At 32.2% G+C, this 19,151-nt stretch overlaps 1 protein-coding gene across 1 annotated transcript; it reads left to right on the top strand.

The window, feature by feature from the left end:
• Positions 1-2,086: 2,086 nt before the first annotated feature.
• On the top strand, positions 2,087-7,912 carry btbd3a (BTB (POZ) domain containing 3a). The gene is made up of 5 exons (XM_079849224.1): positions 2,087-2,192; positions 2,798-2,993; positions 3,086-3,176; positions 4,554-4,672; positions 6,014-7,912. Exons 2-5 carry the CDS (start codon positions 2,851-2,853, stop codon positions 7,044-7,046), a joined length of 1,386 nt encoding a protein of 461 aa, XP_079705350.1. The 5' UTR covers positions 2,087-2,192; positions 2,798-2,850; the 3' UTR covers positions 7,047-7,912.
• Positions 7,913-19,151: the final 11,239 nt, after the last annotated feature.

The following is a 19,151-nucleotide window of genomic DNA, read 5'->3' as shown; positions in this document are numbered from 1 at the left end:
ATTATTATTTTCTCCCATTCACTTGCATTGACGATTTTTCAACCTAGAGGTCCAGCGGGGTTAGCGGAGGGGGCGGGACTTACCAGCTCTATTGGCTAGTCTTTGTTATTTGTTCATCACATTGAGAGAACCTTGCCAGAACATTAGACAAAGTTCTGAGAACATTCCCTGTTAGCTGGGTATACTGTTATGAAAATCAAGATGTTACAGAAATATTTGGTCAATTATAATTGGAAAATGTTTATAGTTTGAGGTTGCTGATTGGAAACCTGCGTGAACTGACTTCATAGATTCACTAAAAGTATGTCTTAAAAGAAACAAAAGTTCTGAGAAACTGTAGCATTTGTTTGCAAATGCAATGAAATGCAGACATTTTTAAGTGTGGCTAAGTGTCCAAATACTTCCCATTCTGGTTTGCATAATGTTTTAGTGTCTGCCATAACCAAATCAACCATTCCCATCCTATAAAAGCAAAGTGATATTTTAATAAACTGATATTTCAATATGACATTTCACAAGCTTTACCACAGAAGTTTAATTTCAGACTTTGTGGAAAACAAAAAGTTTGTCTTCGAATGGATCTATGAATAGAAGAGTAAACATAGAGCAAGACTCCACACGAACAATTTTGCATTGAAGCCGACCATAAGACGGGCAAACAATGGCCATTTCCCCGTGTTTAAAACCCTCTAAATAGTTTTTAAATGGGTCTGAGAGATACAAATCATTGTCCAGACAATAAAAGTGCTGCTTGTTTATGGACCCCTTCCATTAGGTCGGTGCCTGCCGGTGTCTAACCAAGAGACCCGTTACCCAGCATCCCCCACGGCCAAGGCCTCTATAGTGTAATTAGTAAATCATTACGTAAAGCCTTTGCATCAGTGCAACAAGGGCAGCGTTGCATTCCTGTGACTGTTTTTGCTGTTAAGCTCTAGTCAAGCTGCTTTTCAGGGTCAATGTTCAGTCAGAGGTTTGCTGGCCGTGGGATTCCAGTGATGCGTCTGAATATTTGTTATTTTATCGCTAATAAGAGAGATTCTTTGCGGTCTGCGAATTTCGCACCCTGACCTCTGTTTAAGGTTGAAGATGGTTAGGATAATAGATGTCTGTGTGTAAGGTGCAAAAGTCCAATAAACTTGTTGTAATGCATGTTTTGTCAATGATGGCAAGAGAGACTAGATTCAAGTTTACAATTATTTGCAACTGTACTTTAAAAACATTATTAGATAGCCTTGCCCATTATTTATGAGCTTAATTCTTGTATTAGAGTATTATCCATTAATTCCCTTACGGCTGGCAAACTGAAAAATTTGCTACAAAGATCAAAACTCTTACATCGATGTATAGAAGAGGACCAACTGAGGACATAAAATAAAATATACTAATTTAATTTATATATAATGTATTTTCAGATTTTCTTCATCGACAATTAAAGTCAAAGTGGGCTAAAAATGTAATTATGAGTTTTACAGTGCAGAATATGTATATATACAAAACATTACATTAAAATAGAGCAATTATAATATTATGACAAATAATTTACCGTAAAATACAATACAATACAATAAAATAATAATAAAATAAAACAATACAAAAAATCATGTATACCTCAATTTGGACATAGAGGATAGACGTCATTATAACACAGACGTCATTATAACGAGGACAGACGTCATTATAAAGATTTTAAAAAAGGTTATCAAATATTCTAAGACCTTGCGTCGAGCGCCACCTGCTGGTCTTCATTCGCTCTATCAGCGTCAATAAAAAAATTATATTTTATTTCCTTAATTTTTTTTCTTTGGTATGTAAATAATTTGGGAGCAATTTTGCTTACAATATTGCAAATATTTTTAGTGTGTGGGAACCAATTTTATTATCAACCACCACTTTTAGTCTCTAAATATTTACGTACCTCAAATAAAATATTCTAATTACTCTTGAACGGGCAAAAAATGAACAAATAATTGAATAAATGTATAAATAAAAGAATAAAGTATGAAAAGTTAGTAGTACCTACTGCTAACTCCAAGTAGTATTTACTTCTTTCTTTCTTCTTATTCTTGCTTGTTTGTTTGGCGCATGCGCAGTCCGTCAGGCGGATCCTCCGATCATGGAGGATGTTGTTGATGTGCAAACCAGCTGCAAACTTTCTTCACTCTCACGAAACCTGCTGCATTAATCAGCCTCTGGTAATTACGACTATTGAACTGTTATTGGTTGACGAGCGTTGGCATTTCGTCATGGTGTTTAGATGTTTTGTGTGGTTTATGTTTTAGGTTTATGAGCCCGGTGCCTGTTTTTGTTTATTTCCTGTTGCTTGCATCTGAATTAGCAGCTCAGATCAGCATCTGTTATTGACCGATATCAAAGTATTTACTAAATGCATGTGCTTCTGGATAATTTAATCCCTCGTTTAACAATATGTGCTGCTGTTCTGTGTGTATTTGGATGATTTACAGCTTTAGCTGTGATTGCTAACTGTGTTTATGTCCAGAATTTGATGTATGTGAACTGCTTCGTTTTAATATACGAGTTGAAGACAACATGTCAAGACAAAAAGACTGTAACGACAGCTATGAGATAATCTTAACTGCCATTAGCAACCAATTTCATTATTGACTGTCATTAACACTCATAGCCTATACATGAGAGAAGTAAATGTATAAAAAGTATTTATATTCAGACGTTATATTAAAAACATAATATATTATGTTATATTATAATATCATGTTATGTTATATTATAATATCATGCCATGGTATATTAATATATGTTATATTCTAATCTTTTAAAGGTTGCCAGATCCTCTGCCATGAAATCCTCCTGATTAATTGACGTGTTGGTAAAATGGCCGCTGAGCTGTTTCCTGCCAAAAAACTGCCCGCTGTCACAGCCAACGCTGTCCAACAGTACCATCAGCAGAACGTGAGCAACAACAACACCATTCAGGGATGTAACTGGCAAGGCTTGTATCCCACGATCAGAGAGAGGTAATCCACTCTTTCTCTTCCACTGCCTAGTCAGCATGTGATGTTGCACCGATGGCTAAAGGGTCTTTTCATTATTCATTTGTCCCGTGCAGAAACTCAGTCATGTTCAACAACGAGCTGATGGCCGATATTCATTTTGTGGTGGGACCTCCTGGAGGAACCCAGAGAGTGCCGGGACACAAGGTACAGAATTACCACTGTTCAGCCGTGCAACCAAAATATGGGCATCTTATCACTCCAGTTTGTTGCAGAATGGTGAATCTCATGAAAACATGTATGCATTTGACAGATGGCTTTTATCCAAAGTGACTTAAAGGTGCTGTATGTAACTTTTTCACTCTACTAAAGCATAAAAATACCATAATATGTTTGCAGATATTTAGGAAACATGCTGAGTTCACATACTCGTTTCTCTGAAAAACACTTCTACGGCCAGTTATTTTGCTTATTATTTTACACGTTCCGTGTTGTCAGTCGTGTTTTGTTTTGGTCTGTGTGACTCCGCCCACTGCCTGTTCACCCAATAGTATTTCGACACCCCGGGATGCCAGTTGGCAGGAAACGCAGCGTATCACAGCCTTGGAAACGAGCAAAACAAGCATCATTTTACTCATTCCTGCAGATTTTGTGCTCTCACCCAAAGTGAGGCACATAAAGCTGCCTCTCAGGACTAAATTTAGTTATTTTTTGCTGTTTATTGCGCTTAAAACAGACAAATACACTCAAAATAATGTCAAAATGCCAGTCTTGGTGAGTATTCATGTAAACACAGTCAGTTATGTTTTAAAGGAGAACTCCGGTCAGTTTTAACATTGAGCTCATTTTTTTGTAATTTTTTTTTGACCTGTCGAGTTCACGCAGTTAGTAAGTTACCTATGATCACGCGCGTGAACTCGACAATCGACTACTGTGGACTTCGACCGAAGACAGGAAGTAAATACAGGTATGAGCGCTGGCTGAATTAACATCACTTTTATTCATATCTTTCACATCTACTGCAGTCAGATTCACCGTGTTCACTCTGAAGGAATCACTCACATGGCTGTGCACTTGTAATGACACATCAAGGATGTTAAGAGGCTAAAAGCAGGTTTAAAACTTGCCCCATTGAAGTCAACAGGGTGCAAATTTTAAAAAGAGGATAACACGGTGTAGGCAACACCGATTTTTGTCGTTGTTCTCTGTACTGACAGCACTCCAAATTTACAAAAAAATGAAAACACATGTGTAACAGTATAATGGATCCATCTTAAAGTGACAGCAAGTATATTACAAATTTTATATATATATATATATATATATATATATATATATATATATATATATATATATATATATATATATATATATATTTCACACATATATATATATATATATATATATATATATATATGTATATATATATATATATATATATATATATATAATTTTTTATTTTTTTTTGGACAGGGACATGTTGGTTACAGGTTTCATGGGATTCACTGTTAGCAAATGCAGGATTAAATAAAACTGAAAAAGAGTGATGCTCATGATCTCTGTTTGCATCTCTCTCTCTTTTAGTATGTCCTGGCTGTGGGCAGTTCTGTATTTCATGCCATGTTCTACGGAGAACTGGCTGAAGATAAGGATGAGATCCGGATCCCTGATGTGGAGCCGCCTTCTTTCCTTGCCATGCTAAAGTATGACTTTCAGTCTCTAGCATATACAAAGCTAATAAATATCAATTAAAAGACGCAAAACTTTAAATTTGATGTCATGGGGTTTTAAAGAAAACACTAGAGAATTTATTTTTCTAATAAAATAAATATATTTTTAATATTGTATAAATTCAAATATATATATTTTTTTAGATTATATAAAATTATATAAAAATAAATAATCAAATAAATATATTTTAAAGTTGTTAAAGAGAAAAATATACTGTGGAGACCACTAGTGAATATGTATATATTTAAATTGTATAAAATTATAATATTTTACATTTTGTATATATTTTTAATAGAATAAATAATATAGATATAATACTATACTTTTTTCCATTACAAAAATAACAAGGATGTAATTGGGTCTTTAAAGATGAAGATAGTCTGAAACCAATAGTGAATATTTATATATTTTTATTTTATTTGAAAACTATTTATTAATTTAATTATTGACCTTCCAAATAAAATATAATTAACCTTTTTTATTTCTCTTATTTTATTACAAAAACTCATAAATAGAAATATTTCCTACAAAAACTCAAATTGTTATGTTATGGTGTCTTAAAGAATAAAGATATATAATAGGGTCCAAAAGTCTGAGATCACTAGTGAAATGTTTTTTTCCCTTATATATATATATATATATATATATATATATATATATATATATATATATAAAATGTATAATGTAATTTTACAATAATTACATTTATTTGTTTATTTATAAATCTAATACGGCATTACAAATTAAATTTACATTAGCATAACAATTACAGTGAATTAACATGAATTTCAGAATTTCTTAGTGTTTGGTTTGCCTGTCATTTGCTTCAATGACAGCAGCATTAAAGGGATATTTCACCGCTGGACAGATGAATGTGTATTTAAATTGGGTCATTTATGTTGTAGAAATGTGAAATTATTTTAGAAGCTGGTGCCTTCTAGACTGGGAAAAGCCAGAAAATGTATTTTTGGCTCATGTGGATGAAAGATAACAACTCCCAGAATGCACTTGCTTCACTGCCCTACGAGGCCACTCCCAAGCCACGCCTACCGGTTACAGAGGGCAGTATCGGATGAAATGATAAAAAATGTAAAAAAAGCCTCAGATGACGCAAAATGACGTTTTTTTGCGTCATCGGAGGTTTTTTTCCAGACACACAATACAGAAATCTCCTGTCTCAGGGGGACATGAGGGAGGGAAGCACGGTCATTCGAAAATACTATTTCGAAAAATTCGGTTTCTACTGATACAAAGCTAAATGCTAATCGGTGAAGTATCCCTTTAAATAGAATAATTTTGCTCTCTGTTGTCAGGTATATCTACTGTGATGAGATCGACCTGTGTGCAGACACCGTCCTCGCCACACTGTACGCCGCCAAAAAATACATCGTTCCCCACTTGGCCCGCGCTTGCGTCAACTTCCTGGAGACGAGCCTGAGCGCTCGAAACGCCTGCGTCCTGCTCTCTCAGAGCTGCCTTTTCGAGGAGCCCGACCTCACTCAGCGCTGCTGGGAGGTCATCGACGCGCAGGCCGAACTCGCCCTCCGCTCCGAGGGATTCTGCGACATCGACACTCAGACTTTAGAGAGCATCCTCCGGCGCGAGACGCTCAACGCCAAGGAGATGGTGGTGTTCGACGCGGCGTTGAGCTGGGCGGAGGCCGAGTGTCAACGACAGGAACTCCAGCCCACCATCGAGAACAAACGGCTTGTTTTGGGAAAGTCCATCTATCTGATACGGATCCCGGCGATGGCGCTTGATGATTTCGCTAACGGCGTTGCGCAGTCGGGCGTGTTGACGCTCAACGAGACCAACGATATTTTCTTGTGGTACACGGCGGCCAAGAAACCAGAGCTGAAGTTCGTCTGCAAACCACGGAAAGGGTTGACGCCGCAGAAGTGCCACCGCTTTCAGTCGTGCGCGTACCGTAGCAATCAGTGGCGGTACCGCGGGCGCTGCGACAGCATCCAGTTCGCCGTGGACAAGCGCGTCTTCATCGCCGGGTTCGGGCTGTACGGCTCCAGCTGCGGTTCGGCCGAGTACCAGGCCAAGATCGAGCTGAAGCGCCAAGGCGTGACGCTCGGCGTCGCCATCATCAAATACTTCTCCGACGGCTCCAGCAACACCTTCCCCGTGTTCTTCGAGTACCCGGTGCAGATCGAACCCGACACGTTCTACACGGCCAGCGTGGTTCTGGACGGGAACGAGCTGAGCTATTTCGGCCAGGAGGGCATGACGGAGGTCCAGTGCGGGAAGGTGACCTTCCAGTTCCAGTGCTCCTCGGACAGCACCAACGGGACGGGTGTGCAAGGGGGGCAGATACCTGAACTCATATTTTATGCTTGAGAGTGCGTCCCGTTCACAACTGATTAATCAGAAACCAACGGTTTTTTTTTGTTTTTGTTCCGGTAATGAAGTGCTGCTCAGATTTTGCACAAAGGCTGCAAAAAGAATTAGATTCTTGACAATCCTTATAGACTATATATGATAAGCATTAGTGCACCTGAAAATGAAAATTCAGTCATTTACTCACCCTCGTGTCCTTCTAAATGTGTACGACTTTATTTCATCTGTAGAACATAGAAGTTCATGCTATTCTTCAACCAGGTCAGGGCTGTCAGGCTTCAGAAAGAGCAAAAAACATGTAATAATGATGCTGAAAATTCAGCTTTAATCAGGAATAAATTACATTTTAAAATATGTTCAAATATAAAATGGTTATTTTAAACTGTAATGATATTTCACAATATTTACTATTTTTACTGGATTATTGATCAAATAAATGCAGCTTTGGTGAGCAGAAGAGACTTCTTTCAAAAACATTTAAAAAAATCATACTGAACCCAAACTTTTGAACAGTAGTGCAAGTTATTATTTGTTGATAAGTTTGTTGGTCAGTTGAGGCCCTCAAGCTCTCAAATCTAGTTTCCAATCTCGCAAATTTGGTGTCAAGGCGTGTCTTGCAATGTTTTACATTGTTGAAGCTGAAGGCAATTGGTCATTGCAAGTTTTGCAACTAAATGTGACGCCAAGTTTAAATATGCATATGCAAATGAGATGAGGAGGGAATGATTTTCAATTAATAGTGAATTTCCTCACAGAAAGCTATCATACAATTTCAGATCACGTGGGAAATTGTGCATAAGTCAAATAGATGACACGAGCTTGAGCAAATGACCTAATTTTCATTTTTGTGTGATGTATTTTGCTAAGAGCCGAGATTAAGGGGCCGTTTACACGACACCGTTTTCAACTGAAAACGAGAAACTTTATACCCGCTTTGACCGTTCATTTACACGACAGCGGCGTTTTGGGGGCCTGAAAATTCATACTTTTGAAAGTGCAAGTTTTTGAAAATTATACCGTTTTCGTCTCCGTGTGAACTACAAAAACATGAATCTGTGAAAACGGTGACATTATGCGCTTGTGTGTTAAGTGTTCAGTCTATAGGCGCGTAGTGTTTCTTTTCAAAGTGACATCGCCACCTACTGGCCTGGCAGCAGAATACAGCGTTTTTAGTCGTTTTCACGGAAACCTTCAAGAAAAAACCTTTCCGTTTTTAGTACATAGCTGTCGTGTAAACGCACCCTCAAAGTGCAAGTTTAGCATTAAAGGATGTCTTATTTCAGACAGGTAGCCATTATTAAAATGACCGTTATTCCTAGTGAAGCGTAAATTGTTGTCATTTCTTTGACTTTGGAATGTAGTGGTCCGTTTACTGAAACGAAGCAGCGTTTTTAGTCGTTTTCGCGGGTCCGTGTGAACGAAGATCGTTTGATAATATTGTCATTTGTTCGCGAAAACCACAAAGGAAAAACTTTTCCATTTTTAGTGCATTAGTTGACGTGTAAACGTACCCTTAGATCCACCGATTTAGCTGGATAGATCTTTGTCTTAAAGCATTCATGAAAATGACTCCAGTAAGAACAAGTCTGCTAAAAATACATAAATCTTAACAGTTTAAACACTAATAACATCTAGATCACGCAAATCCTCATGAAGTGAGTGTTGGTAAAACACTAAAACCCTCTAGACACGGGGTCTCCTTTGGGTTTACAGGTCACATGATTGATTATCTCGTGACCGGTAACGTTTAAGCTGAATTATCATTCCGTTGATGTTTACCGTCTGCTCTGACTAACTGCAGACATGTTGTGATTCTTGGTGAGAAAGATGATTTAATATCTTTAAATCTAATTTGTGAAGTCACACGCTTGATTTATTCTACAAAATCATATTTGTATCACTTTGTGTGTTGTATCGTAATGAAACTGTATTTTACTGAACTCTAAAGTATTTGTATAATTTTTTTACTCGACACGTGAAGCACAATTTGTCCTGAAGCGTTTCGCTAAGAACTTATTTTCTCTACGTAATATTCATGTAATCCTATATTTTATAGCATTTTGGTGGAACACAATATTGTATGTTAGTGGCATGAAGTTAAAAGGGGTTTTTACAAAGACTAGGAGAGAGATAAATAGTGGTGCTGGTTAAGACAAAAATCACTATCACTCAAACTTAGATAGATTTTATTAAAGTATTAAACTTTGGTGCACAACTCGAGGTGTTCTGACACTTCTCCAAACAATTTTTGCCATAAAATGGGAAGAAAAAAACCCAACCTGAAACACTAAACTCCCCTCAAGCTCTTTCAGATGACGTACATGTCGATGTCAAACTTTAATTGCACTATTTCTCATCAAGTTGTTTTTTTTAACACTGTGGCACAATCTAGAATAATTTAATTCTGTTTGGTTTCTCTCTTGAAATCCTCCATTGTGATCCAGACTAAAGTTCCATGTTACTTGGTCAAATCAAACTTAAAGTCTGCAATTTGTGCCTTTTCTGGATTGAGTCTAATGGTGTGAACTACTCAAGCCGTTCTTACATGTACACTTTATATTCCTGGACCATGAATCGAGATGTTTTTACATGCACTGGTCACATTCACTGGAATTGTAAGTGTGATAAGAGGTTTTCATTCATTCATTCATTCATTCACTCATTCATTCACAGCTGTTTTTAGATATACTGCACATGGGACAAGCCTGTTTCTTCTGTTATGTCGAAAATGAGGTGCCTGTGAAAGTGCCAACAGACTTAATTGAATGTGTGGGCAGCGTTTTGTGTCATTATGAATAAAGCTAACTTTAACTCCAGTTTTTACAGTCTTGTCTTTCAGTAAAAGTGTCACTCTGAAGTATTTTTGGCTTTGTTCAAACGGGCAGCAAAAAAAGTGAGAAAAAGTCACGCAAAAAAATAAAAAAAGTAACATCTCTTTTGAAAGACGCAGTGGAATTGGGAAAAGCGCAATGTCTCGAGACGTGTTTTTTAATCTATATGTTCATAAGCTATATATTAAAGCCCAAATGCCAAGATTTTGATAGTAAGTGGCAAAAAAATGCAATCAAATTCGTGCATAGGTCATTTTTATGTATTTACACATATACATGTCTATAACTCCTAAACGAAATGAGATATTTTCACTAAATGTGACACTTATTTATGGTCACACACACACACAAAAAATGGTGGGACGTGCACTTGTTGGTGCTCTAATTGAACAAAACATGAAATTGGCTCTAACTACAGTACCAGTGGTCTGAACTTCAAAATTGACATGTGAGCTGTGTCCCAATGTGAAGGCTGCATCCTTCGAAGGCCGCGGACTTCAAATGATGCAGCCTATGCGTCCTCCAGAGGACGCACCATGTAGCCTCCGTAGGATTTCCAAAAAACAAACAAATCTATCACAAAAGACAATAATTGTAGAAAAAATACAAAATTCTTTATTAAACAATACCATCAAATTATTCAAGGCATTTACTGATTCAGCTGACAGGGGGAGCAATTTCTCAATTTGTCCAACTAGGAGTACAAGAAGAACTGAGCTACCTATACAGGGGACACTTCACTGCATTCTGTGAAAAACCCAACAAACATGGATTCCAATACCCCCAATTAATCTAAAAAATAATTAAATCTATACCGGTGCGGGTGACTGCATCAGTTCAATAAAAGCATCACTTGTAATAGTACACCAAAAAATACAGGTTTACCTTCAATTGAGAAAACGCAGTACATCACAGGACACCCAGTCCCACACGGCTACTCAATCATTCTTTCAAGAAGAGAAAACAGCCTGTCCATCCTCTCCTGTGCTCTCCTCGCCTCTGCAGTCCCATGTCTTCTCTAATCAAGTCCAAAACTTCTCTAATCAAGTCCAAAAACTCTCTGTCTCGCCTTCTTCGTGGTTCTGATGCTGATGCTGCCCCTGGCTCCTCCTCTTCTTAGTCACACACTGCTGAACTCGGCCCTGGTGTGTCCTCAGGGATTGACGCAATGAGGACAGGGCGGTGGTGCAATGCCTCTGTCCCAACACCTCATCCATGAGGACAAACCAGGGCCAAGTTTCAGCAGTGGGTTTCCCACTCACACCCTCTCCTGTCCCAGGACACGTGCAATCCTAAGGCAGAGCAAATTAACCGTGACTTGTTAACAACAACAGCACAATACATTTCAGCAAAGATGTGTGTATTACTTTTCTTTATATATATATATATATATATTTTTTTTTTTTTTATGCCTGTATGGGAGTTACGTTCCCCAGCCCCATTTTTTCCTGAATTGTTCTAAAAAAGCAGAAAAGGGTACTTATGTTAACACTGCAAAATATGTCACATCAAGACATGCAAAATATACTTAATATTTCTGTTAAAAACATAGCTTGCATGACAGCACTACAAAAACACATAAAAGTGAAACCCCATTGCCTTATCTACTGCTTTTCTTATTGTTTTGGGCTTTATTGGGTGAGTGATATTTCTTATAATACACAAGTGAGATAGACTAGTGCAAATATTACAAATAGGTCGTTAAACTAATAACGTTATTACCACAAGTTTTGCCTTGAAACTACCTGACAAATGAAGCCACGCAATAGTGACGAAGGAGTTAAGAAGAAGTTTATAATAAACTTTAACTCTGGTTTCGCTAGCTATTTGAGTAAATGAAAACGTAATACTTACATTTAAATGTGAATTTGCTGTCCACCACCGATCTCTAGTCTCGGCCACCTTTAAAAATAAATAAATAAATGCTGTCGTCAATGGCACGCAATGACTTGGGGTAGGATAGGGTAGGATCAGGGGGGCAGGGTTTTATATTTTATTGAAGCTTCCCCGGGCGCCGCCATTGATTAGCGGACCCCCACCTGCTGTTAGCATTCCATTGACTCGCATTCATTTTGGCGTCAATTTGACAGTGAATAACTTTACATCTGAGGCATTTAAAGACTCCATTTGTCCATTATTTATTTCTAAAGAAACACGACAATGTATAAAAGGCTCCATTACCTTGTAGCTTACGTTATGGCCCCGTAGAAGCAGTTTTTGTAAAAATAGGCTAACGATTGCGTCATAACCTGCGACTCTCTGTCGCACAGTATAGAGATTACCGTATGGACAGGAGGAGAAGCTCGCGGGCAATCGGGGGGATGTGGAGGCAAAATGACAAAATAATTAAGCAGAATACCTAGCAAAAGTTTCTCCTGCTCCTAGCTCATGGACACCTCCTACTCACACTCTCTTATTTGGTTTAATAATTAATGTTAATGCATTATTGCATTATAATAAAGGTATAATAACACTCTAATAAATGTGTAGTAACACATTTATTATTACACCGTAATAAAGGTATAATTACACATTTATTATTATATTGTAATAAAGGTATAATTACACATTTATTATTATATTGTAATAAAGGTATAATTACACATTTATTATTATATTGTAATAAAGATATAATTACACATTTATTATTATATTGTAATAAAGGTATAATTACACATTTATTATTATATTGTAATAAAGGTATAATTACACATTTATTATTATATTGTAATAAAGATATAATTACACATTTATTATTATATTGTAATAAAGGTATAATTACACATTTATTATTATATTGTAATAAAGATATAATTACACATTTATTATTATATTGTAATAAAGGTATAATTACACATTTATTATTATATTGTAATAAAGGTATAATTACACATTTATTATTATATTGTAATAAAGATATAATTACACATTTATTATTATATTGTAATAAAGGTATAATTACACATTTATTATTATATTGTAATAAAGGTATAATTACACATTTATTATTATATTGTAATAAAGATATAATTACACATTTATTATTATATTGTAATAAAGGTATAATTACACATTTATTATTATATTGTAATAAAGATATAATTACACATTTATTATTATATTGTAATAAAGGTATAATTACACATTTATTATTATATTGTAATAAAGGTATAATTACACATTTATTATTATATTGTAATAAAGATATAATTACACATTTATTATTATATTGTAATAAAGGTATAATTACACATTTATTATTATATTGTAATAAAGGTATAATTACACATTTATTATTATATTGTAATAAAGGTATAATTACACATTTATTATTATATTGTAATAAAGGTATAATTACACATTTATTATTACACTGTAATAAAGGTATAATTACACATTTATTATTATATTGTAATAAAGGTATAATTACACATTTATTATTACACTGTAATAAAGGTATAATTACACATTTATTATTATATTGTAATAAAGGTATAATTACACATTTATATTACACTGCAATAAAGTTATAATTACACAATGTAGTACACTGTAATAAAGGTATAATTACACATTTATTATTATATTGTAATAAAGGTATAATTACACATTTATGATTATATTGTAATAAAGGTATAATTACACATTTATTATTATATTGTAATAAAGATATAATTACACATTTATGATTATATTGTAATAAAGGTATAATTACACATTTATTATTATATTGTAATAAAGGTATAATTACACATTTATATTACACTGCAATAAAGTTATAATTACACAATGTAGTACACTGTAATAAAGATATAATTACACATTTATTATTACACTGTAATAAAGGTATAATTACACATTTATTATTATATTGTAATAAAGGTATAATTACACATTTATATTACACTGCAATAAAGTTATAATTACACAATGTAGTACACTGTAATAAAGCTATAATTACACATTTATTATTATATTGTAATAAAGGCATAATTACACATTTATTATTATATTGTAATAAAGGTATAATTACACATTTATTATTATATTGTAATAAAGGTATAATTACACATTTATTATTATATTGTAATAAAGGCATAATTACACATTTATTATTATATTGTAATAAAGGTATAATTACACATTTATTATTATATTGTAATAAAGGTATAATTACACATTTATTATTATATTGTAATAAATATATAATTACACATTTATTATTATATTGTAATAAAGGTATAATTCCATAATGTATTATTACACTGTAATAAAAGTATAATTACACATTTATTATTATATTGTAATAAAGGCATAATTACACATTTATTATTATATTGTAATAAAGGTATAATTACACATTTATTATTATATTGTAATAAAGGTATAATTACACATTTATTATTACACTGTAATAAAGGTATAATTACACATTTATTATTATATTGTAATAAAGGTATAATTACACATTTATATTACACTGCAATAAAGTTATAATTACACAATGTAGTACACTGTAATAAAGGTATAATTACACATTTATTATTATATTGTAATAAAGGTATAATTACACATTTATGATTATATTGTAATAAAGGTATAATTACACATTTATTATTATATTGTAATAAAGATATAATTACACATTTATGATTATATTGTAATAAAGGTATAATTACACATTTATTATTATATTGTAATAAAGGTATAATTACACATTTATATTACACTGCAATAAAGTTATAATTACACAATGTAGTACACTGTAATAAAGATATAATTACACATTTATTATTACACTGTAATAAAGGTATAATTACACATTTATTATTATATTGTAATAAAGGTATAATTACACATTTATATTACACTGCAATAAAGTTATAATTACACAATGTAGTACACTGTAATAAAGCTATAATTACACATTTATTATTATATTGTAATAAAGGCATAATTACACATTTATTATTATATTGTAATAAAGGTATAATTACACATTTATTATTATATTGTAATAAAGGTATAATTACACATTTATTATTATATTGTAATAAAGGCATAATTACACATTTATTATTATATTGTAATAAAGGTATAATTACACATTTATTATTATATTGTAATAAAGGTATAATTACACATTTATTATTATATTGTAATAAATATATAATTACACATTTATTATTATATTGTAATAAAGGTATAATTCCATAATGTATTATTACACTGTAATAAAAGTATAATTACACATTTATTATTATATTGTAATAAAGGCATAATTACACATTTATTATTATATTGTAATAAAGGTATAATTACACATTTATTATTATATTGTAATAAAGGCATAATTACACATTTATTATTATATTGTAATAAAGGTATAATTACACATTTATTATTATATGTGACCCGATCTGGCGAAATGAGTCGGAAGTCGCAACGTTCCATTTTAAGATATGGGCCGATTATGTGGAAAAACAATGAAATAATAGATTTAAAAAAAAAATTTTTTTTTTGCTAAAATCCAAAGAACAGACATCCAAAAATAATCTCCTAAAGTTTCGTAGTCCAGATAATTGAGTAAAGGTATTTAAATGACTATTAAAGTTTACAAAGTTTTACTAAATTCGCTGAAAATGAATATTGCTTTTCTCAACTCCTCTCGTCACCTCTGAGCATTTCCCGGGAATCCCCTCAAACGTCTCTGCTCTCCAAATATGGTGTTTCACGTTGTATAGAACCAATCAAAGAGCTTAGAAATGTACACAAACGCTGATCATTTGTCAATGGGAAGCCCCGTTTCGACTGACCGGCACGCGATTGGTCCAGCCATCCTCCTGTCAGACTCGTAGCGCTATGTGTAAACAAGCTAGCAGATCTCCTCGGAAAGATTTAATATTAATTTGAGAAATGTCGCTGTCAAAAGAGAGCAAAGTCGCCAAAAAGTCGCCAAAAGCGTTGAAATCACTAGAGGCTTCTAACCTAAGCTCTGCTGCTGGTCATCAAGAGTGGCTAAGGCTAGTCAGTGATTGTTTTGGATATGGAGACGTGTCATCCTCTGATGACAGCGACAGCGAGAGTGACAGCCCTGTGGTATTTATTGTGTATGGATGTGAGTGAGTGCAATTATTCTGTGAGTGTATTTATCTGCAAGGAGAATCCATTACAATGTGTTTGATTTATTTTAACCCAATATTTAACTGTTGGTATCTCCGTTATGAATGTGTTAAACTGTTATTGTCAACTAGCCTACACAAAGATATGATTGCATAGGCTAACATTATTTTGTTCTCTGTTTCCTTGTCTCTCTGCCTCTCTCAATTTCTCTCTCTCTCTCTCTCTCTCTCTCACACACACACACACACACACACACACAGACACACACACACACACACACACACACACACACACACACACACACCCTCTCTCAAGGAAAACTGTAGCACCTCTGTTCAATCTTTCTGATTTTAGTAAATGTTTGTAAAAGTGCCTTTTAAATTATTTATTAAAATAAAAACTTTAAAATAATTTGAGCTTCAGCCTGGTTTAATAGCATATATTAATGTCTTTGGTCAAATTAAGCTGTACAATAAATAATTTATCCCTTTAAATGCAATGGATTTTGAAAGATATCAACAAAAAACGGGCAAAAAACTTTAAAAGCGATTTTCTCAGGTTTTCAATTGTAAAAAGAGGACAGACGACCATAATTCAAATGTGTATATCTTTACAACCATTCAAGGTATGACTTTGACTTGGATATCATTTGAAAGCTTATGGTCTCCTCTTTCCATTAATACCAAAATCTCAATTTTTAAATTTGGGTCACTGTGACTCATTTTGCTGGATCAGGTCACATATTGTAATAAAGATATAATTACACATTTATATTACACTGCAATAAAGTTATAATTACACAATGTAGTACACTGTAATAAAGCTATAATTACACATTTATTATTATATTGTAATAAAGGTATAATTACACATTTATTATTATATTGTAATAAAGGTATAATTACACATTTATTATTATATTGTAATAAAGGTATAATTACACATTTATTATTATATTGTAATAAAGGTATAATTACACATTTATATTACACTGCAATAAAGTTATAATTACACAATGTAGTACACTGTAATAAAGCTATAATTACACATTTATTATTATATTGTAATAAAGGCATAATTACACATTTATTATTATATTGTAATAAAGGTATAATTACACATTTATTATTATATTGTAATAAAGGTATAATTACACATTTATTATTATATTGTAATAAAGGTATAATTACACATTTATTATTATATTGTAATAAAGGTATAATTACACATTTATATTACACTGCAATAAAGTTATAATTACACAATGTAGTACACTGTAATAAAGCTATAATTACACATTTATTATTATATTGTAATAAAGGTATAATTACACATTTATATTACACTGCAATAAAGTTATAATTACACAATGTAGTACACTGTAATAAAGCTATAATTACACATTTATTATTATATTGTAATAAAGGCATAATTACACATTTATTATTATATTGTAATAAAGGTATAATTACACATTTATATTACACTGCAATAAAGTTATAATTACACAATGTAGTACACTGTAATAAAGGCATAATTACACATTTATTATTATATTGTAATAAAGGTATAATTACACATTTATTATTACACTGTAATAAAGGTATAATTATATTTTAATAAAGGTAATATTACACATTTATTATTATATTGTAATAAAGGTATAATTACACATTTATTATTATATTATATTATTACAATATAATAATAAATGTGTAATTATATTATACTACAATATAATTTAATTACACATTTATTATTATATTGTAATAACGGTAATAAAGGTATAATTACACATTTATTATTATATTGTAATAAAGGTATAATTACACATTTATTATTATATTGTAATAAAGGTATAATTACACATTTATTATTACACTGTAATAAAGGTATAATTACACATTTATTATTACACTGTAATAAAGGTATAATTATATTGTAATAAAGGTAATATTACACATTTATTATTCTATTGTAATAAAGGTATAATTACACATTTATTATTACACTGTAATAAAGGTATAATTACACATTTATTATTATATTGTAATAAAGGTATAATTACACATTTATTATTATATTGTAATAAAGGTATAATTCCATAATGTATTATTACACTGTAATAAAAGTATAATTACACATTTATTATTATATTGTAATAAAGGCATAATTACACATTTATTATTATATTGTAATAAAGGCATAATTACACATTTATTATTATATTGTAATAAAGGTATAATTACATATTTATTATTATATTATATTATTACAATATAATAATAAATGTGTAATTATATTATATTACAATATAATATAATTACACATTTATTATTATATTGTTATAACGGTATAATTACACATTTATTATTATATTGTAATAAAGGCATAATTACACATTTATTATTATATTGTAATAAAGGTATAATTACACATTTATTATTATATTATATTATTACAATATAATAATAAATGTGTAATTATATTATATTACAATATAATATAATTACACATTTATTATTATATTGTAATAAAGGCATAATTACACATTTATTATTATATTGTAATAAAGGTATAATCAAAGTCCTTTTAGGCAAGTCATGCCACTCGGCCGCCATCTTGGCAACGCCTCCGGGCAGCTATTTCGCACTAACAAGACCAGGCTCCTATCTAAATGAATGGGCAGAGAGTCAGAACTGCACTTTCACTGGTCACCGGGACATAAAAACTGCATGTATAGAAACAGCAGTAAAATATGATAAAAATCGCTGAAAAAGTTTGATGACTTTGCCCCAAAATAAGGTTTAAAACGCATTTTTTTCCCCACAGGTTATACTTACTACGCATGCGCAAGGGTTCACGACACCAACTTCATTTATGTCTCTATCCAGAATGCCGGTGTTGTGCTCAATGTCATTTGTTTTATCAGTGTACACAGTACAATATTTTGAATTAATTTCTTGTGTCTCACTTTTTCTTTGTCTACCCCTGATATGGACAGATTTTTTTGTAATCTCATTGTAACGTTATGTTTTCTGTAAAATAAAATTATTTTTTTACAAACCCGTGAAGAAATGCTGTGCTTATTGACGTTAGGGATACAGTCAGCATATAACCAGCGACAATATATATATATAACGTTACCATC

This window comes from Squalius cephalus, assembly GCF_949319135.1.
Source record: "Squalius cephalus genome assembly, chromosome: 2".
Taxonomy (NCBI): Eukaryota; Metazoa; Chordata; class Actinopteri; order Cypriniformes; family Leuciscidae; genus Squalius; species Squalius cephalus.
Note: the sequence above shows the minus strand (reverse complement) of the source record. Positions and strands in the feature narration are given on the sequence as shown.

Excerpts from the sequence above, each read along its gene's own strand:
- btbd3a (XM_079849224.1), top strand. The coding sequence starts at position 2,851 with ATGGCCGCTGAGCTGTTTCCTGCCAAAAAACTGCCCGCTGTCACAGCC. Across the intron at positions 2,994-3,085 it reads TATCCCACGATCAGAGAGAG|AAACTCAGTCATGTTCAACA; the intron begins GTAATCCACTCT and ends TGTCCCGTGCAG. Across the intron at positions 3,177-4,553 it reads AGAGAGTGCCGGGACACAAG|TATGTCCTGGCTGTGGGCAG; the intron begins GTACAGAATTAC and ends TCTCTCTTTTAG.